Source organism: Ostrinia nubilalis, chromosome 20, assembly GCF_963855985.1.
Source record: "Ostrinia nubilalis chromosome 20, ilOstNubi1.1, whole genome shotgun sequence".
NCBI classification, from domain to species: domain Eukaryota; kingdom Metazoa; phylum Arthropoda; class Insecta; order Lepidoptera; family Crambidae; genus Ostrinia; species Ostrinia nubilalis.
In genome coordinates, this window is record NC_087107.1 from 7,787,712 (window position 1) to 7,810,562 (window position 22,851).

Below are 22,851 nucleotides of genomic sequence, written 5' to 3' on the forward strand. Positions count from 1 at the left end.
AAATAAAATACGATTTTGAAATCCGAAACCCAATTAATATTAAAACAAAAGATGATCAAATAATCATGAAACGATTGTCTTTGGTTGTATCATTGTCGTTAGCCCTGAGCTAAATGGCGCACCATTTATTGTTATTGAATTCAAATTTCCCTTAATTTGGTTTCATCGGCAAATGATAATAATTTTGTTTCGCTCCAATTCGGATTTCCTTTCACTGGTTTTAATATAAATAAATGTTGAACTGAAATTGCTTTGTTGTCAGCAGTTTATGATGTTAAATATTTTGAGTAATACCAGGCCTGTTCATCTCCGCGAGTTTACATCGAAAACAAAACACGCGCGACTACCCCTCCTGAGATACCAAATCGACAGGACAATCACGAGCGAGTATTGACGCACGCACGTATTCTTCACCCATTTGCATTGTAAAGACAATAAACCATATGTAAAAACGGTGGTGCAATTAATACTCTACAGTATTTTTTAACTGCCTGAATAATATTAGAAACACAAAATATAATTCATGCTTATTCATGTATTTCCTCCGCCATTTTTCGCAGTTTGGCACCTCACGTCACACATCATTTTACCGAAGTCAGCCCTATGTCTTCGGCGCAGTGCCGATCACTGACGTTTGTCAACAAAATGGTGCTCGACTCTTGAGACAAGCTAAATTACACCATATTGTTAACGACATTGAGCATACATTTTTTTAAATACATTCGCGAAGAAAATCTTCTGTACGAAGTACTTATTATTATTCTGTGGTAATACTGTCAGAGCGAATTGTTCAATAGTTTAACACTAAAAATAAATTCACTGGAACTTGTTGGATGTAATGAAATAAATTACCACCGTTTTTGATGGCCAATTTTAGGTACTTACGAGAAATTATTTTTTTAATCCTAAACGAGGTAGCTCTTGGCTTGCATCCCACGTGATGGAAACTGATGATCATGCTGAAGGTGAAAGCGAGCCGGAATCCTCAATCACAGAGGAACTAGCTATCTTAACTCCAACTGCCAGAATACAACAATCCTGTTAACATTGTTGTTATGGCGGCAGACTTAAAGATGTATAGTGATAGCTAGCTACAAATATAGTTTTAGGTGTTTACTTTCTCAATTATTTACAATTCTAACATAATTATCTTGTAGCCATAATGCCAACTCTACATAGATATGATTAGTTGGTAACATAATAGGCTATTATGAATCTAATAGATAATTAATAAATGTGCTAAATTAGATTTTTTTTTACCTTTAAACTTTTTTGACGTTTTCACTAGAGACAATAACAATCTGACTAAAAATGAGTTAGGTAAAAAAACCTTTTTGACTATAGAAATACGCTTGACACAATAACAATCGATATCGATATATTATGTGATATTTTTACTAGAATACCAATATTATTAGTGCGGAACTGCTTCTATGTTTCCGTTAACCAATCCAAACTGCGGAGGTAGACTTGTCACAAACAAAGTTGTAAATCGCTGAAATACAGTTTAACAGTCCCCGATGTAGCTGTTATTTTGGAAGTAGGCTACGGGGGTTTATCCACGGCTTTGTTGTCAAATCAGGCGATAAGAAAGTTAGTTGTTTGTTAAATCGAGCTTAGAGAGCTTTAATTAAATGTTAAAATTGGATTTGACATTTTCATTAAATAAGTACGAGTATGCTAACTTTATTTCATCATCATCATCATGTCAGCCATAGGACGTCCACTGCTGAACATAGGCCTCCCCTAATGCTTTCCACATTGATCGATTGGTAGCGGCCTGCATCCAGCGCCTCCCTGCCACCTTTACGATGTCGTCGGTCCACCTTGTAGGTGGACGTCCCACGCTGCGCCTTCCGGTACGCGGCCTCCATTCCAGAACCTTGCTGCCCCATCGGCCGTCAGTTCTGCGCACTATGTGCCCTGCCCATTGCCACTTCAGCTTGCTAATCCGTCGGGCTATGTCAGCGACTTTAGTTCGTTTACGGATTTCCTCATTTCTGATTCGATCTCGCAAAGAAACACCAAGCATAGCCCTCTCCATAGCACGCTGTGCAACTTTGAGCTTCTGTATAAGGCCTATAGTGAGAGGCCACGTTTCCGAGCCATAAGTTATCACTGGTAACACACATTGATTGTAGACTTTCGTCTTCAGGCATTGGGGTATTTTGGACGAAAAGATGTTACGTAGTTTCCCGAACGCTGCCCAGCCGAGTTGGATTCGACGATTGACCTCCTTCTCGAAATTGGACCTACCTAGCTGGATCGTTTGTCCGAGGTAGACATACTTGTCGACAATCTCGAGAATTGAGCTCCCAACTGAAACTGGGTAGGGCGCAACATGGATATTCGACATAAGCTTCGTTTTATCCATGTTCATCCTCAGGCCTACCTGTTGGGAAACTCGATTAAGGTCTTCGAGCATTGTGCCAAGATCTTCCAACGATTCTGCCATGACCACAATATCGTCGGCAAACCGAAGGTGAGTGATGTACTCGCCATTAATGTTTATGCCGAATCCTTTCCATTCCAGGAGCTTGAAAGCGTCCTCCAATGCAGCGGTGAACAGTTTCGGAGATATAACATCTCCCTGCCTAACGCCTCGCTGCAGTGGAATCGCCTTCGTGCTCTGCTCCTGTACTCGGACCGACATGGTGGCGTTTTTGTACAAGCACTTCAGCACCTCGATATACCGATAGTCAATACGGCACCGCTGGAGAGATTGTAACACTGCCCAAGTCTCAATCGAATCGAAGGCCTTCTCATAGTCCACGAACGCCAAGCATAGTGGCAAGTTATACTCCTCAGTCTTCTGTATAACCTGTCGCAGCGTATGGATGTGGTCTATGGTACTATAACCTTTTCGGAATCCGGCTTGTTCGGGAGGCTGGAAGTCATCGAACCTACGCGCGAGACGGTTCGTGATGACTCTCGAAAACAGTTTGTAGACATGACTCAGAAGCGAGATGGGTCTGTAATTCTTCAGCAAGGTCTTATCACCTTTCTTGAAGAAGAGCACCACCACGCTTCTGTTCCATGCCTCTGGCGTAGTTCCCTGGAGTAAGACGGAGTTAAAGAGTCTCTGAAGGACTTTCAGTATCGGTGTTCCACCCGCGTTCAGAAGCTCCGATGTTATTCCGTCATCACCCGGTGCCTTGTTGTTCTTTAGCTGTTTGAGAGCCATCCTAATCTCGTATAGGCTGATGTCCGGGATATCTTCGGTATAGTGTCGAGTTAGTTTAGCTCTTGGATCTGTGGTTGAGCTATCAACAGGTTTGGTGACTGAGGTATATAACTGTCCATAAAACCTCTCGATCTCACCCAGAACCTCGGCTTTTGTTGACGTTACACTACCGTCCGCCGCCGTTAGCTTAGTCAGCTGGCTTTCCCCAATAGAGTTGTCTCTTGCGAACACTTTGGAGCCTTGGTTCCGCTCTATCGCCTCTTTAATACTGTTGGTATTAAAGTTGCGAATATCGTGTCGCAAGGACTTCCTTATCTGTCTATTGAGCTGCCTATATGCCTTAGCGTCAACGGAGGTCTGCAGTGTCATTAGGCGTCGTTCTTGCATGAGGTTGAGGGTGTGGTCGGTCAACTTTTGCGGCCTGTTTTTGCGACGAGGTCTGAAGAATTTAGACCCAGCTGCTTGGACAGTTTCAACGAACCCGTTATTAATCTCGTCCACTGACTCGCAGTTTTCCAGACATGCAAAGCGATTTGATAACTCGAGCTGAAAGCTCTCGGGGCAGTGAATATGGGAATTTATGGGTCGGAGCGTAGACTTCATCAGACGGGACCTTTCTAGCTTGACGTTAATATTTAGTATGCCTCTGACCATTCGGTGATCACTTCCGGTTTTCACCCTGTTGATCACGGAGACATCGCTAAATATTCGTCGCTTTGTGGTCATGATGAAGTCAATCTCATTTTTCGTGGAACCATCGGGACTTATCCAGGTCCACTTCCTGTGAGGCGGCTTCTGAAAGAAGGAGTTCATGGCAAAGAGGTCCTCCTTCTCCAGAAATTCGGCCAGCCTCTGTCCCCTGGGGTTCCGTTGCCCACATCCAAATTGCCCCACTCTCAGCTCATCATCACCTCGCATGCCCAGCTTTGCGTTGAAGTCCCCCATAACAACATTGAAGTAGGTTTTAGTAGTATGTATGGCCCTACTTATGTCCTCATACATAGCCTCTACTTCCTCATCTGGGTGTGTAGAGGTCGGTGCGTATACCTGAATTACCTTCAACAAGTATCTTTTAGATACTCTGAGTATCAGGTATGCAACCCTGCTCGACACACTTCCGATGGTGACGATGTTGTTAGTGAGGGACTTGTGGACGAGAAACCCGACACCACCTTGGGACAGTTGTTCGCCCTCCCGGTAGTAGAGTAGGTTGCCGGATTTCAGGGTGATCGTGTCCTCGCCCTCTCGTCGGACTTCCGATAGTCCCATGATGCTCCATTGCAACCTACTCATTTCATCTTCCAGCTCTATAAGCCTTTCGTCAGTCCTCAATGTGCGTATATTATGCGTTACCAGGGCCAGTCGTCGTTGGTGTGGGTAGCCAATCCGCCTCCGGAGATTCTTAGCACCCCCCGCCCCGCTGTCACCCTGACCGCTACCGTAGCCAGGAACAGCGGGGCCACCGGAGACTGGGGGCCTGGTTGCTTTTGTGTATTTCATTGTGGGGGAATTGCCAGTACTCGCCACGCTTGGCAGGCGGGTTGGCGAGCGCAGTTTTTTATATGTTTCGCACGCAGACGCTGCTGCCCATCTCGCGCTACAGGATTTTGTCGCCTCTTACGACACGCCTCCTGTTGGCGGTGGGGAATTGTATTCTTTCCGGCCGTCCCCACACGGCACGGCAACTTTATTTTGCCGTTCTAATTTGGGTTTTCTTGTAACTTTCAATTGTGTGTTTGCAAGAGAGAGTGAAATATTTGGTACCTATCGATTTTGATAAGATAGGTAATTTTTTATTTAATTAATTTATGTATTATTTATTACATATTATATTTAACGGTTACATCTTTGTATAAATAGTGTCTTAAATTTTGTTGTTCTCTATACAACTATAATAATAAACGTAATAAGTAGAATAAGTTGACTTTATCTACAATTAATTTAAGGGATAGCCCGACCTAAGTATCTCATGTATCGCCAGCCAGTATCATAACATTTTTTCCATCAGTAGAGATTTTGTAACTTTAGAGCATTTTAATTTTGTTCCGATTTTTTAATTTTATATTTCATGCTATGCAGAATTTGTTGGTTATATCTCAATATCAGAATGAACATTATTCATGGCGGACTGTCGCCGTTCCCATCTGACGAATAGCTTGTCTAGACTGTCCTCAAGTTCTACCTACATCCAATGAATAGTCTACATTTTGAAGAAAAATATTTATTGCTTTTCTCGGATTTCAGGCTGCAGTTGTGTTTGTGCATTGGAAAACACTGAATTCATTGTACCTCGGAACTTTACACAATCTTATTGATACAAGATATAAATAATCAAGCCAAAAGGCATACAATAAGACCTCCAGTAACAGTTAATTATCACAAGTTAGAAGGGACAAAAGTAGCATGTATTATACATATATCTACATTTAGTGCTACTGAGAACTTGCCATTTACATAACACATCACTTACTTACTAAACTGTATAATTTTATGAGCCAACTAAACAATTTTATTTCTTTTAAATGCTTGGACGTGCAATGGAGATCCCCGTGGAAGATCAAAATTAAGCGGGAGAAGCCGTGGGCAGAAGCTAAAAAATAAAATATAATTATTCCTATTAATGTTGCCCCACGCATTCTATTTTTAACTCAAAGACATAAATAAACTGTATAAACAATATTTTGCTATAACTGACTGAGGATGTTTTACTTAGTCTAATCCGTAATGGAATGCCAACAAAAGATAAGCACATGGTAAACTAGGGTAAATGTTGCAAACATAGCTTGAGCAGTATGGAGGTGGATACAGTATGGTCTGTAAATTATTGAAGACAAGGCAGACTTTTTAGATGGCGGACTATGGATGAGAAAAGAGAAAAAGATTGTCTTTAGGGTACCATAAGCATGAGAAGAAAAAGAAACGCTTGTGGCATACTACCAGTTACCAAGAACCATAAATTGGATAAGAAGAAGAGTAAGTTTAAGATACAAAATCGCTAAATTCGCTTCCACCTTGGCTTGATCATCACTTTTCATCAGGTGAGATACAAGTCAATAGGTTCCTCGTTGTGGATAAAAACTCCCAAAAATATAGGTACAAAGAAAGCGAATAGAGTAACACACTTACCCAGAAAACAGTGATCCTGCTGGCTTCATCTCTTTTGTTGACCAATCCATTATAACGATCACTTATCTGCAATAATAATATGCGGATCACTTTCTCGAATAAACTAGGTCTTACACATTACATTCGTAATACTTTATTGAGATTTCTGAACATCAAAGAAGACTTTCTTACGTTATGTTTTCTCAAGTAACAGTGGATAGATGAAAGGTCTAATTATATCAAGAATCTATGAAAAAAAAAATTTAAACCAACATTAATTTATAAATCAGATTTTTTTAAAAGACGACTTTTTATTGATCCTTTTTACATGTCCACACATAAAGCCCACTTGCTCTACTAAATTTACACTTTCGTATGATCGGACCGTTAGAGTACAAACCTACATAACTACGGTAGGTAATTAATCTTAATCATGTTACAATAAATGATAATCAATCGCTCTCGTCTACCTAATATTTTCTAATATAATTATGTTTTTAAATATCTAGTCTTTTCTATGCCTTTAAATCTTGGTCGAATTTTCGTCCAAGCTTGAAATCGAACTTATTAGTCGAGCAAAAGTGGCAAATGTCACCAGCCGTCCCGGCAAGGATCCACATTAAGCCCCGTTAAATCTGTTCGCACTTCGACAACTTCGAGTTCCGAAGAGCATGCCAAAAGTTGAGTGTTTCAACAGAATATAAGTCCCAGACAACTTTGTACAAATATCAGGAGGTTTAGTCAGGTTATGTTGACATTACTGAAGTTAATACTAAGCCCTAATGGGCTTATGTACTTTAGACTTGGTGAGGTGCCAGGATGCGAGCGGCGCAGGACCGGTCTTTGTGGAAATCCTTGGGGGAGGCCTTTGTCCAGCAGTGGACGTCTTTCGGCTGAAACGAATGAACTTTAAACTTATGGTAATAAAATAAGTAACCAAACTAATCGAATCTCAGTCACTGCCTGAGGTATGGGAGGTGTTTTTGAAACGTCAAACGTCAGCGAGACTTCAGATTTGTATACTGTCACGTCATAATATGTCAATGTCATCTCTCGTCGCTCCCATGCCTTAGACACTGAGATAAGCGCTAGCCCTTTTATAATGTTACGACATAAAACTTGTGACCGTTAGAAGAAGTGTTATGTGAAACAAATGTAGACTTATTTCTCCATGTGTAGAAAAAAGGGAACCAATAAAGTATCGGAATTCCAAACAAACATAAATATCACTCGAAGCTTCCGTTTGTACCTCATAAACAACGACCTTTCGGAGTCTCGTAATCTGATCTTATGTGTATTACGGGGGACAGATCTGTGAGGGTTGCCATAAAATACCAATCATTTAAACACGAGGGTTCTTAGTATTGGGATATTTTTTGAGATTGAGAGCTTTTATTGTTACACACTGACACTTATAGGAGCACTTTTTAATTAGTTTAAGTGTTGTGCTAATATTCATCAAATTCACTGTTTAAGGTGTAAAAAGTTTGTTACTTCATAGTGTGAAAAGCAATGATATTATATAAAAACAAAAGCAGATATGTTATAAGCGCTCGCGCTGTGAATACTCAAATACGTCCCAATTGGGACGTCTTGTGTTTAGTCTTCGTGTGGCCTGCGTCGTGCGCAATCGCGTGCGTACCACACCGTAAGTTCCTGTGTTCTTACCAAAATAAATAAAAAATGCCATCGTGTGTGTTTCGAAAGTGTACCAATTATGACTCTAAAGTAAACAAAATACAAGGGATCTCTTACCACATGTGATTATGCAAAATTATTTAGTATTTATATTTTCAATTATTTATGCAAACAATCAAGACGCCATGCGCCATGTTCAAGTTAAGAAAGAGAAAGCGATCTTGTTTTGACGTTAGAGCGATAAGGATGCGTGCGCTGCGGACATAGATTAGTTAGTGCAGAATCGTTAAAACTATAGCTATCTCTTTCATTTGCGTGCTATTTCGTATCTTTTGTTTCACTTATCAGTTACATTTGTCAATGTGTGCAATTTGGAATAGCTCGGCACGGATTCAAATCGTAATTTCTATGAACGTAACATATCTATAGTTCTATAATATCATTGGTGAAAAGTATGAAAATAATTTAAAACATTAACTACTTGTTATTCACACATGCTGGGCTTAAAACTCACATAAATTTTATACCGCCTACTTTATTTTCAGTTTGGCCAAGGTTCATTGGAGGAAAATGTCGAAAGGCATTAAGGCCGCCTTATGTAGGTACACTGTTCTATGTGCATATAAGTTTGAAATAAATAAATTGGTACAGGACGGACAGTGATGTTGATGCATCATTGAGTTCACGAAGTTATACAAAACTGTGTCAAGTGTCAACCCTAAAACAAGGGTGTTTTATTTCCCAAAACAAGCGCGAGAAAGATGAGCGACCGTATCAATCAGGGGTGACCTACTTACCAACTTGTTGAGGTGTGTTATGCTCTAGTTTTGATTGATGGCCCTCGAACAACTTCATCTGACGTTGTGTGGCATAACAAATTATCCCTGTGTCCTTTTTTGTAGCGTGGGTAACCAACCTTAATGTAACCTAAAATTAAATAAAACGCCATAACTTTTCTTAAGATATTTTTTAAAGAATATTAGACCCGTAAGTATTCACAAGGTCTCACAGTGCGCGTGGATGCCATAGGGTCCTAGGTACGAGTGTGTTCACAATCCAGCGGCAGCTAGGTTCGAACCCGCGTTCCTTGGATCTCGATTCAGCCAGTCTGACACCAACACCATTCCTATTGTCACTTCGATACCTATTATAAATGATATTTTTCAACGTAGTTACACTATGGCTTGGAATCCAAAAAAGTACGACTTGATTTCGACTCATCGAAAGAAATAAATTAGAATAATGGGAGAAAGGAAAATATTTCTGATGACTATATTATTATAGCCCACGAGATAAGGTAGGTAAAGTTATCATTTTTTGTATACAGAATGTATTTTTAAGTATGGATCAAACAAAAAGATTTATTCTACTACTCAAACAACTTTCCTACAGAAACAATATCGACATTCTCAAAAACAAATTTGACGTCCCCATACCTACTAATTATCGGATTAGTGATGATGATAATATGTATGGAAAAGCTTTGAAATTCCTTCTCTTGAGGATTTTTTTGCATTTGAGCAGTAGAATCAATCCTTTTGTTTGATCCATATTTTAAAAAAACCGGCCAAGTGCGAGTCGGGCTCGCACACCGAGGGTTCCGCCGTACAAACGTAGCGGTTTACAATTTATGACGTATTAAATCAAATTACTTACTTGATTCCGTTGCGAGTAGTGGCGAATTTCAAAATATGCGGTATGATTATTTTTTATTTATTTATTTTTCCTATATGTATTTGCATTATAGGTAGGTACCTACCTCAGCGTTTTGAATTTTTGCGTTGATTTAGAATTTCTCACAGTTTAGAGGCAATTAGATTTAAGAAGTGTTTGATATGAATTTCAACTTTAATATCTCTACGCGTTCATGTGAAAAAGGGTAGGTAGTAAGTTTATAATTATTAAAAAAATATTTTATGTCATGTAAGCAAAAATAATATTTTAAATTTTATATAACTTCAAATTTATCATTTTCGCAATTTTTCCTTTATCTGTACTATATAACGTTGCTTCGTGCCGAATTTCAAGATTCTGAGTTCACAGGAAGTACCTTGTAGGTTTTGATTCCCTAGCGTGTGACGGAAATTCGTCTAAGGTGTCGGTATAAACTGCTGTATCTTTTGATCGCGTTAACTTAGAAGTTTGATTTTTTTACTTCTTAAAGGGACAATAGATCTAGGTATTTGGTATAAATTTCAATTTGATACCTTTATTCGTTCGTGAGAAATAAGGTAGTAAGTTTCATTTTATTAAAATATTTTTATTATATCATATAACTAAAAAAATGAAATTTTCGCAATTTTTCCTATATTTGCATTATATGACAATGCTTTATGCCAAATTTCAAGATTCTGAGTTTACGGGAAGTATCCTGTAGGTTTTGATTCCTTTGCGAGTGTCGAAAATTTGTTGAAAATATCGACATAATCGGCTGTATCTTTTGATTGGCTTGGCTTAGAAGTTTGATATTTTCACAGCTTAAAGGGACAATAGACCTGAGTATTTCATGTGAATTTCAGCTTGATACGTTCACGCGTTCTTGAGATAAAGGGTCTTGACAGACGGACGGACGGACAACAAAGTGATCCTATAAGGGTTCCGTTTTTTCCTTATGAGGTACGGAACCCTAATGACACCCTATATCGTGTTTGTAGCTTGTGACCAAAGAAATTCTTTGAAAGATACCCTTTAACAACAATACTGAAAGGTTATTGAACACTGAAATAACTGTATCTTCCTCACATTTTCTTTCACAATGGATGTCTTATTTCCTCCAGGATAATATCATGTGTCAATCAAAAACATCGAACAAAATACCACGGTTCGTTCAACTTTAATAAAAGGTATTGTGTATCATGAAAGTAAATTGACTTCATTTTAGAAGCTTCTTCGGTTAACGTGTGTGTCAAAAACGATACCTTGTTTACCGTTAAGGTACTCAGATAAGTCTATTCTTGATAATAATTTGATAATGGGTTGATATAACTACTTAGTACCTTAAAATAATATTTATTCCCGCCATTAAGAAACTCATGAAACTGGAATAATTTGTATATGTTAGGCAGTTCTATGAATATTAAAAGAATATTTTTAATAATAAATAAATAATGAAGGGCTTGTTTATCGGCGAAATTGTATTTTTATTAGTTACGCAATATTGGTAACCGAAATATTACTATTCCGAAAATAAAAATAATAAATAATTCGACAGTCTTTATTGTTACTTCACGTAGGTTAGCTTATCAACAATGTACAGCAACTAAATAATTAACAACTTTAATAATAAAACATTCGGGAATGATAAAATAAAGATTTCTTAGAATGAACCACATCAGTGATTTAAAATTAATTGGAAATTAATTTTATTCGTAATTTCGAAGAAATAAAGGTATATTCATACTGTATGGGACATTCGCGGGGCGTGTTCCGTACGTGTGTATTTGTCAATGACCCGGGGCAAGGCCCACATACTTCTCTGTCCATTTCTTGTACAATAGTCTCAATTATATACAAGGCTTTCTTGACAATTTTAGAACATCCTTTACAGATTCTAGTATAAAAATGAAAACAGAGCCTAAGTATTTGCACTTTTTTTTTTTGCTTTGCTTTAAAAATATTTATTTTATAATCATAATTTTAACTTTTTACTGATGAGGTCCATTTCAGCTAAGCAAATCACAAGAACGTAGACAAATAAAAAGCTATCGGTGAGTTAAGGGAAAGCCTCTTAAATAATACGCATACACGAAGGCATTATAAAATTTATAAAAAGTAAAAAATATCATTCACAGCATTGACTACCAGTCACGTACCTACAGTAACAAATCTTCAACGTCCAAGAAAACTCAAAACTAAAACTAAAACAAAATAAAAATTAAATGTATGTCAATAATAAAAAAAAATTACATTGATTTTTAATTTACTCTGAAAAATAATTAAATGACTTCCATGCTTTTCACAGCACGAACTATTTTGTAATTAATTAAATAAATAAAAAAGTTTTGCTACTGCTTTCAATTATTCATCATTCTACTTTAATCTAAATTGAATACAACAAAATTACATTCACTATCATTAATATAAACAATATAAAATACTCACACATACATACCTCCAGATATAAACACATTTGATGATTTCTAAATACACCAGAAGATAAATGAACTAGTTTGATTAGCTAATTATTCGTCCTCTTTATCAGGACTTTTATTTTAAGAAACAGACATTTCTTTTACACCCGGAAGGTATGTATTTTATACATTTCCAAGTACCAACATTCAATAACAATATAGACTCAACATGAGTCAAATAACATGTTGAATATCAATCCAACTTTAATATAGTCTGTTATCTGTAAATATATAAATTGTATATTGTGTAAATATTCGTCACAAGGCACCTCCGTTTGTACTGAACAGAAATCAATTGTCGGCAATTATATTGTATTATGAATATGGAATATAATTATCGATATATCGTCAAATGTATAAAAATATATGTACAAAACTTATATCTATGTACATGGCACGTATTGGCTTCTTCAATTTATTTAACTAATGATAATTTGAATCTCTACTTTTATAGTTGTTTACATACAATTACATTTATAGTATTAGAATTTACTTATATAGTTTTAGTTTTAATGGCACTGGATTTTACTTATCAAACTAACCACAGCTACTTACTTACTTTGAATCGCATACATAATTTTAAAACATTTTTTCTCACACAAAATGCTCATCAGAGATCCACCACACCTTGAGTAACAAAAAAACTCACTGTTAGTAAAATCCACGATCAATAGGAATTATACATTGTATCAAGATTCGATTTGACCATGATTGTCACAAAAACTCATATTAATTTAGATGAAAAACAATAAAACTTAGGGTTATCATCACAAACATCGTTTTACATACATTTAAGTACAAAATCGCACGTTTACTTCTTAACACAACCTAACAGAATCATCAGAACACAGCCTGAGATTCAATCAAGTAACAAATTAAATATGATATGTATTGATTTAACACACACTTCATTTATAGTTCCAAAAACAACCAGGTTTGATTTTCATACATTCATAGTTATTAAACTAGAGAGTAACTCCGTTATGTATGTATGTACATCTACGGGATAGTAATAATCACCTAAGTGAATAGATTTGAAATCATCCATCGATACCATTTTCACTTGAACTGGACGGTCTTCTGAAACTTCAATTATATTGAGTTGAGTCCCTCATAATCACTTTAAAATACTGGCATTAGTGAAAGCGAAGGACATAGTAATTTTCAGGTGTTATCACATTGTTATATGGCGTGGACGTGTATTGTAGAATCTCGTTGAAAACACACAAGACCGTACGTCATTTGTACGTACGCCCCACTTACGCCCCGCGTCAATGTGAATCCACCTTTACATCTTCAGTACTTTAATAAAACTTATCTTCTTCAGTGTCCAAATTGCTTTTATTATTTGGCTGGTTGGAGTGCCTCCTTAACGTTCCCATGGAATCGTACTCATTAGCTATGGCCTTAGGATACAGCTTGGGGGTGGTCATGGCGGTGTTATGGTTGTTGGCGTTGGCTATGTTGTTGCTTTTGGAGAGGATGATGCCGCTGGTGCCGCCGATGCCCGTGAAAGAAGGCTGGCGTTTCGCTTTGCGGGGCTGTAGACAAATAACAAGTTTAAAATAATATTCAATTCAAGATTAGTATCACTTTTTTTAAAGGTAGGCTATTTTGCCAATTAAGAACCAGATAAGTACCAATCGAGAACCAGACCAAAAACGATAATACTCGTAGATTTTCATAGACGACATTTATTTTTATATACTTAGATGGAAATCCTTGAAATCAATCAGAAAAACGATTAACATTAAATGTCTGGAAATTATTAGTGATCATTGAATTGATGACTTTTACATCAAAGTAAGGCCCTTGTCTTACTATTTTTAGTATCGGCCGTTTGGTGTAATGGTTGTAGTAGTTCGAAACGGACTACTATTCCGGAGGTAGCGGGTTCGATTCCCGCACAGTACAAACATTTGTGTGCATGAACATATTTGTTTGTATTGGACTGGGTGTTTTCTATGTATAATAAGTATGTATTTACAAAAAAAAAGTATTTAAGTATGTTTATATCCGTTGTCTAGTACCCATAGTACAAGCTTTGCTTAGTTTGGGACTAGAAGCGCAGTGTAAAATGTCCAAGGATATTTATTTATTTTATTTTAGTTGAAATGGAACGCGAAAGTTTGAAATCTTATAAAATTCATCAATTCTAAAAATAAGACATAATTATTCCCCTTCTCAATTTCTTTAGTAACTTTCTCGAACACTATAATCCGGACCTTTTCATGGCGAGAATGAATGAATAGGCATTTGAAGGGCAGGTACCTACTCGTATGTGAGTATTTCTCAAAAAAAATGTACATTTTGAAAAAAAAAAGTGTGCTTTGAAACAGTTCAAAAGTTTTATATTTATAAATCATCACACAAAAAAAACACACACACAATTTTGAAGGATGAATATTAATCTTTAAGATAACGAAGAATTATAGCTATAATCCTACTTATTACCAAATATTTAGATATTTTAAAAATAGTCCTTTTTTACCTTTCATACAAAAACCTGTTTGCCACCCTAGCTTTTTCATGTGTTTTTGTTTCATAAAATGCGATACGTAACTAAATTATTGTAAATTTCTTTGTATTATCGTTCTACAGTAATCGCAGTTTCTGTATCAAATTGATTTTCTATGGGGTGTCATAATGAATTGGCAATTTAAAGCAAAAAAACAAAATGAGTCGCTCTCATTTACTATTTCGTTATTTACTCTTTAGTTACGATTATTTCTACTTTCCCATGGTTTCTGAACAATTCCATATTTTTTTTACACGGACAACAATAGCTGCACTCTGAATGGCTGTTGGCCTGACGTCTCCGCCATTAAATCTATCGCGAAAATCAGTGAAAACGTGTGTGTTTTGAGGGATTACTTTTTCGTAACAGGAAGTAAAATCAGCGATTTTATATAGAACGATAAGTCTTCATTTAACTATTTTTTGTAATACGTGTGGTACGAACATTTATTAAGCTTTTATATTTGCTTGTAACAGCTTTTATCAAAAAAATACTTGTTTCTGATCTCATTTTGTCTAATATTTCGTAACGTTTTTTACGAATTTCGTTACGTTACGAAAAAGTACAACATAGTGCTGAGTGTATACTGTTATTACCTGACTAAGCATAGTAATATTCACTACTTAGTTTATTTCGAAAAATATAGAGCGTCAATAACAAAAGGATTGGATACTATCTGCTTTACAGAAGTGCCACCAGCAAAAAATAATAAAATAATTTAGATTACGTTTTTATGTGATTACTTCTTTTGTTTTTTTAGGAATGCCGCCAAAAACCAATGCCGAAAGGCAAAAAGCTTACAGAGAACGACTCAAAATGGATAAACATGATGGAACATAAATAATTTTATTAAAATAGTATGAATGATTACTCCCTTATTTTATTTCTAACCCCTTAATATTACCCCGTATGTGGGTGCATACTTACAAATATTTCGAATTGAATAAATGAAGAGCATTCACAATATTTCGCCAATGTATAACAAGCCTTATGGCCTTACTATTTCGTTACTACCGTTTCGTTACGTACATTTTTTTTGAGAAATACTCATGTACAGTCGCGGAATGAAAAGGTTCGTCACCTTAGTGTCGGTTTTCGCTTGCACTAGGTACTGTAAGAGTCAAACCTGCCAACATAACAGTGCAAGAAACAGTGCTGCTAACATTTAAATAAATGTGACGTTTGCTAACGAAGAAGGTTTTGCTTATTTTTCTATCCCATCAGTGCAATGTTACAAAATGTATTTTTTTTTATTTAATAGAAATAATAATGGCAGGTTGAACCAACAAGAAGGTTTTAGTTTATCAATCATAATAATCTTCTTGACAAGATAAATGTCAAACTTTAATCTGAATAATTTTGAACTTTACCGACTAACAGTTAAAGATTATTTTCTCTAACTCGAGATTATTCTGTAACATAGTTTCAAAAGGTAATATGTGCTCGCGATTCGTTGAAGGAATCAATTTGAAAACTGACGAACCTTTTCATTCCGCGACTGTACCATCTTACGATCATATTCACAAACGATGCTTGCTTAAGAGAAGCAGAAAATCGAACGCACAGCGTTGAATAGAGCCTTGTGATTGGTTCATGTGTCACCCTGTGCGTCCACGCACACTCTGAGACCTCGTAGTAATATTTGTGAATACGGGCGTTAGACTGCATCTTACTTAAATCAGGTGCGATTACGGTCAAATACCTACCTGCCTTGTTCTGGAAACAATACCAAAGTCAACTTACCACTTCCTTCAAAGGCACAGTGACGTAACTGTTTTGTTTAGCAGTGATATAGTGCGGGCTGGAAGGCACTCTAGTGCGCCGGTGCCAAGGGAATCTTGACCCTCGGCGCTGGGCGAAGATTACGCACGCCAGGCAGGAGAGGCAGCCTGCGAAACGATATAAAATTAATATCTATGCGAATATTAGGTATTAGGACCCGGCGAACTTCATACCGCCTATGTTTATTAGAAATAATGTAAGATGGTGAAATATTTTTTCAAAGCGCTCTAGCAGTTTCGGAGCCAATTCAAACAATCAAATCTTTGCTCTTCGTTAGTGTATTAGTGGACTGTATGGATTCTACTACTAATTAATTGGATTTGATATTAGTTCCGATCGGTGTTGTGAAACTTAAGTGACCTACTTTAAATTTTGTGTAAAATTCTGTACAGAATCACATCATCATTTGTTTAAAAAATCCTAAAACAATAATTCTTCCTACATAATAATACCTAATGTACTTCTGTAATTCTAAGCAAATTCTTGAAACATGTAAGATTATTTCATAATATAACAGTTACGTTTAACAAATTAAATACATAATTACAAATTAATTCGTTTCCGATCCCCAGTACTTGAGCAAGTTTAAAAAATTTACAAATGGATTAAAAACGTTATCAACTGTAAATAACAGAAAGACATAATAAAAACTTGTAAACTTCATTAATAATCTAAAATGGCTTCCTCAAAAAAATGTGGTCAAGTTGTGCCTTAACCATTTTATGTGTTCCATCCTTGTCAAGGGGAGTGCTAACCGTCTCTCCTTTCAATAGACACGATGGTAGAGCATGAAAATTTTCTTATATACTAACCACGATAAAAAACTTCGACACCGCGATGCAGGTATTTTCATAATTTTTTAGATATAATGACATAAAACATGTAAGCTGTAACTATTTACAGAAACCTACTGCAATTAGAAATCGAATAAATATCAAATCTAAAAGCAATAACATTATTTTCAAATATTAAATGCGAAAAACATGAGTTGACCTACATTTTCATTACACTAACGCCATCTGTGGACAACTTTTCGAAACTGTATCAAAAGCTAGTGCCTTGATAACACATGGATGTCGCATAGATAGCGGGTTCCTAACTGGTTTATTTACACAATCGTAAGGTAGATAATAAAAATCGTGATTTGTCCCAAGAATAAATTAAACAATCCACGTCTCTAGAATTTCGCAACTGTAATAAAAAACTACTGAAATGGTATCAATCAAAGAAGCTTCAATATCATAAATATAATTTCTGTTTACAAGATATTTGGAGCATTTTATTGACATTTTTATTAGTTAGTTTAAGAATTTGTCACACTGGATTCGTCCCTGTCCTTTTATTCCCTGACCTTCCTTTTGTCTTAGTTCAAATACATGATGCAGGCTGCGTTCACTTTGACCTGACCGCAGAACGCAGAACGCCTTGTCATGCATAAAAAAAAATTAACACTTACCCCTTACTAATTACACGCTTGTTAAACAGTGTTTTGTTGGTATGGAAATGAATGACATTTTAAAAGTGTTTATCGATCGTGTAACTTTTTATTAGTAAAGGAGGAGGAACACGTTGGACGCCACGCGGCTCACCGGTGAGCCGCGAACAATACAATGAAGAATGTTCACTAATTTTGTTTTTTAGCGTTCTGTATTCTCTGTTAAAAATAAAAAATACACGTGAAAGAATTATTTCGATACGTTAATTAGTTTCCAAGATATTGAATTTTAAAAGTGCGGGCGGCGGCCGGCCCGCCATTTTATGCGCGTGACGTCATATTACAACGACTGGCTCATATTTGTATGGGTGGAATCTTGCAAACTGAACATTTGCAGGAATTAATTAACTTTTATGACTATTAAGACTATCTTATCATACTCGTTTCTTTCCTGAAAAACTTTTGTATTTTTTTTATTTCTCTTTTAATTTACTAAAACTAATATGAATTAGTTCTTAAATTTTTAGTCTCCTTCCTTTAACTACTCGTAATTAATTATGTAACATAAGACCCACTTCCAGGCAACCGATTAAGCTGAAATTTCGCAAACACATGTGATTTGGATGACCATGCAATATTATGATGACATGGAGCTGATCTGATGATGGAGCTGGAAGGTGGCCATAGGAACTCTATAATAAAACGACTTAAATGCATCGAGTTTGGGCTCGTTCGTTTTGTATTGATGAGTATTTTAATTCTATATAGTAATCGGGGTCTATAGTCTTTTTCACGTAAGATGATCCGTATGACGTTTCGAGTTTGAAAGTTATAGAGATGTCACATAACTAAACCATAGCGATTTATCTATCGATTGTTTTCTAAGAGTTAGTAAAACCTACTTTTAGAGAAATATTTTGTATAGGTGTCATTTAACAAAAAACATGTTTTTTTTTAATTACAAATATTTTTGTAACAATTTTTTATTGATAATATTCAAATTACATGGACTTCGTGTTCAAAAAAACGTTTCCTAAAAAGTACTGGCTCTATTTCTTTAAATTAAAAACTATTAATTTATTTTCAATGCTTTTATTAAAGTCAACAATCGAAAAATATAGTTGATTTTTGTGATGTTTTTAATAACTAAGTATTCACTGCAATCGATTAATGAATCTATTTTGTAATCGATTTTGTTATACAACATATACCCCAGCACTAAATCTATTCCGTTTCACACATTGCGTACATTAAATAAAAAATATTTTTACATCGTATTTAATTAAAATATAATCAATAGACTCAGATTTTACTATGTATTTCAAGACAAGTGGTTAATTTTTTTTTATTATATTGCTAATACAATACAAATATTTTTTCAAAAATATTCTGCATATACAGTATGCGTAATATGGATAACCTTGAAGTGTCATACGGATCATCTTAGGTGAAAAAGACTATAATGATGGAGCTGGAAGGTAATTCGCAATAAAACGACACAATCGCATCAAGTTTGGATTTGGTTCAATTTTAATTTATGTGATGGGTCTGGGTGTTAATATGTATAATAAGTTTGTATTTACAAAAAAAAATATTTAAGTATGTGGGTGTTTCTCTGCTATTTGGAAAATCGTCCATACAAGACTGTCCTGAAGTAATTTTATTAAATGTTGAGAAATTTTGTTAACGAAATTCAGGGCAATAGTAATTTAAATACATATCTAAAAAAAGCCCACACATTTTCCCCTTAGTTTTTGGGTTATTGGCGATTTTTCGCAAAATTGCGACAGGGGACTGTTGCAACCACCCAGGGGAATGTCTTATGGACAAAAACAATTAGTATTTTTCTTTGAGTAAACAAACTCTTTATTTTTCTTTGCCATTATAAAAATATGTAAGTTTTTGAAACAAAAAATATTATTATTAAAACAAATATTACTAATTTATAATGACTTTTCTTAAGCCTAATAACAGTAGCATTAAACTTAACGAACAATTAAGTTTTAAGACTTAAATTGTATGACACTAAAGTCAGTTTTTATAATAATGAAAAATGTAGTATCCTGCTAGTTTAAGGTTAAACATCTATTTAAGTTTATAATAGAAAAGTTTCAAGCCAATATTGTCTTTTCTGAGCTATATTTAAAGTATTTTTAGAAACAATATTTTGTGAGGCAGAAAAGGTCTCATACGCACTGTAAAGAAGTTCAATATTGACTCGAAAAGACCTCATACGCACTGGCTGAAAGTCTACGAAAAATGGTTTCGCAGTGAGCGTGTTAATACTGGGACGTGTAAAAGGATTTTCGGAAAACGAAGGACGAAATTATTATGCTAAAATAAGTTATAGAAACCAAATCAAGCAGAAAATTTTGCCCCCACTGGGAATCAACCCGGAACCTCTGGGTCTGAAGCAAGTGGTGTAACACTAGACCAGTATTCACTGTCTCAGGAAATTGCCACTTTTTTGTGAGGGGACCATAGAGAAGATACTAGATCATAAAAGTACAATTAAGTTTTAAGACTTAAATTGTATGACACTAAAGTCAGTTTTTATAATAATGAAAAATGTAGTATCCTGCCTTTTAAAACAGAACCAAAAAATACAAAAAGTAATAAACAAAAAACATTATTACTGCTATTTTTGTTTTTTGACCCCGTTTCTGGTGAATGTAATATTGAAACGCTATTCTTGTTATTTCGTGTTGGGTCAGATGATCTTAAAGGCGCCTGATGTTCTTCTGCGAAATCTTATGAATCAGATGTAGGTATTTTCCCTTCCGAAATTATTTGTTCATCATCATCATCATCATCATTTCAGCCATAGGACGTCCACTGCTGAACATAGGCCTCCCTCAAAGACTTCCATGTTGATCGATTCGTAGCGGCCTGCGTCCAGCGCCTTCCTACTACCTTTATAATGTCGTCGGTCCACCTTGTGTACCGTAAAACGCAGCGTGGGACGTCCACGCGGCCTCCACTACAGAACCTTGCTGCCGATGGGCCATCAGTTCTGCGTACTATGTGCCTTCCTATTGCCACTTCAGCTTGCTAATCCGTCGGGCTATGTCACCGACTTTATTTCGTTTATGGATCTCCTCATTTCTGATTCGATCTCGTAAAGAAACACAAATTATTTGTTATGTCTTCATGACTTTCTTTTTTGCACGAAACTTAGCACAGTGCTCTCTCCAAACCTTTTTTACAGCCTTATGCTCACGACAACTCATATCTTTAACTGATTTTATTTAAAGTTTTTCTTTTTTCTTCTTTTTTTCAATTTTTCTTTTAGGGTAATGTTTCAAGTCGATGATATCATAATTGCACAGCTATACGTTTTTGTTCTAAAAATTCTTCTCATGTTTCGCGTAGCTTCTTTTTCGGTGCCATTTTGAGATAAAACCTACTAAAAAGACGTTATTTTAGTGGTCAAAACCTAGGAAAACAGTAGTATGAACAGTTCCCTGTGGTATGAACAGTACCCTGTGCTATGAAATGACAGGGGACTGTTCGCCAGGGGAATGTTATTTTTACGTGAATACTTCATAAAACAATATCATTTAAAAACATTAAAATAAACGCAACTTATGTGGCTACATACTAGAAGATTAATTCATTTAAACAAATTGTCGTTATTAAAACTCTTAAAATAGTAAAAAAAAGGCTCACCAGGGGAATGTTTTCACTGACGGCCGAGACGCGTGGTTCACCAGATGACGCAGTAGTAGCATTAAACAAAATAGCGGCTGCCCGCTAGCTACACAACTGAACAACCTTAACACCTATTGCGTTCCGTTTCGCGATCTAAGTGCTTTGCGCCAAAACTAAATATGACTTTAAACCGGTTTTAAAATTTTAACAGGGGAATGTTTTAACAATTTGAGGACAGCATTCTCAGAAGGATATTTTGATTAAAATTATATTGTAAACATTGTTTGTGATGTATTAAGATGCTAACTGTTATTGTTAATGTATTTGGATATTTTTTATTCAAATATCAACAGCAATAAATTAAATATTTGTAACAATATGTGTAATTCTGGAAAAGGGACGTACCAGGGGACTGTGATTTGAGACGTTTGAGGTTATTTATTCGAATATTCCATGATTAAATTACTAAATATGCTATGTCATGCTAAGAATACCTAATTCTATGTTGGTATTGATACAAAAACCTGAGAAATTTTAAGGTTTACTACATAAATTTAGCTTGGGACAGCGATTTTCCATTTAGTGGAGAAATGCCCATGTTTATATCCGTTTTCTAGTGAGCGGACGCTGTGAATGTACGTCACACGGGGTCACGTGACCGTCGGCGGGACTCAATATTTAAGCGAACTTTGAATGCCTATAAAATCATAACTACTGGGTATTTTTGAATGAAATAAAAACTTATGTATTTGTAAATGTAAAAGCTTAACTGTAACATAGGTTTCAAGTGATTTTGCATACCTAGTAACATTCTCAATTTCCATTGTGTCTAGCATCTCGGCGTTCAATGTGTTATATATTATTTTAGCTGGTATTATTAAATGCATCATCAATAACATCGTTTCAGCCATAGGACGTCCAATGCTGAACATAGACATCCCCCAATAATTTCCACAAAGTTAAATGCTTACCCATAACAAAAGCGGCTACCACGCAGCCGACGATGCTGGCAACACTCATTGACTCCTCTGACATCGTGACGAACGACGCCATCTCCACGTTCTGGCTGTAGGCTGGCATCGCGTATAGTTCTGAAATGAAAAATTGTTTTATTAGGCTTGCAGCAAAGTACCACTCATTACCTACATATTGGCCAATGAGGGCTATCGTTTTTATACTTAACAATTGGCACCCCTGGCGATTGACAGGACCTTACTCTACAGTGGCGCCATCTTGATGAGTGCAAATGCGATAGTCCTCCTGCCACTTTAGCGCTCACAAGTTGGCGCCACTGTCTTCGCTACTAGCAAGTGACAGGACCTTACTCTACAGTGGCGCTAACTGGTGAGCGCTAAAACGATAGCCCTCATTGACATGATCATCCAATTTTGAAATCCATGATAGCGAG

General features: G+C 36.0%; 1 protein-coding gene and 1 non-coding gene across 2 annotated transcripts in view; both read right to left on the minus strand.

Annotated features, from left to right (window-relative positions):
- Positions 1-12,034: 12,034 nt before the first annotated feature.
- LOC135081881 (semaphorin-5B) overlaps positions 12,035-22,851 on the minus strand; it is a 70,767-nt gene continuing 59,950 nt past the window's right edge. The window contains exons 18-20 of the mRNA XM_063976665.1: positions 22,415-22,534; positions 16,319-16,464; positions 12,035-13,598 (exon numbers count right to left, since the gene is read on the minus strand). Of these exons, the coding sequence (XP_063832735.1) occupies positions 13,362-13,598; positions 16,319-16,464; positions 22,415-22,534 (503 nt within the window). The 3' untranslated portion in view covers positions 12,035-13,361. The remainder of the gene's footprint in view (positions 13,599-16,318; positions 16,465-22,414; positions 22,535-22,851) is intronic.
- On the minus strand, positions 17,045-17,134 carry LOC135081930 (U6atac minor spliceosomal RNA). Its single transcript, XR_010259302.1, has one exon. It is a non-coding gene; the product is annotated as a U6atac minor spliceosomal RNA (small nuclear RNA).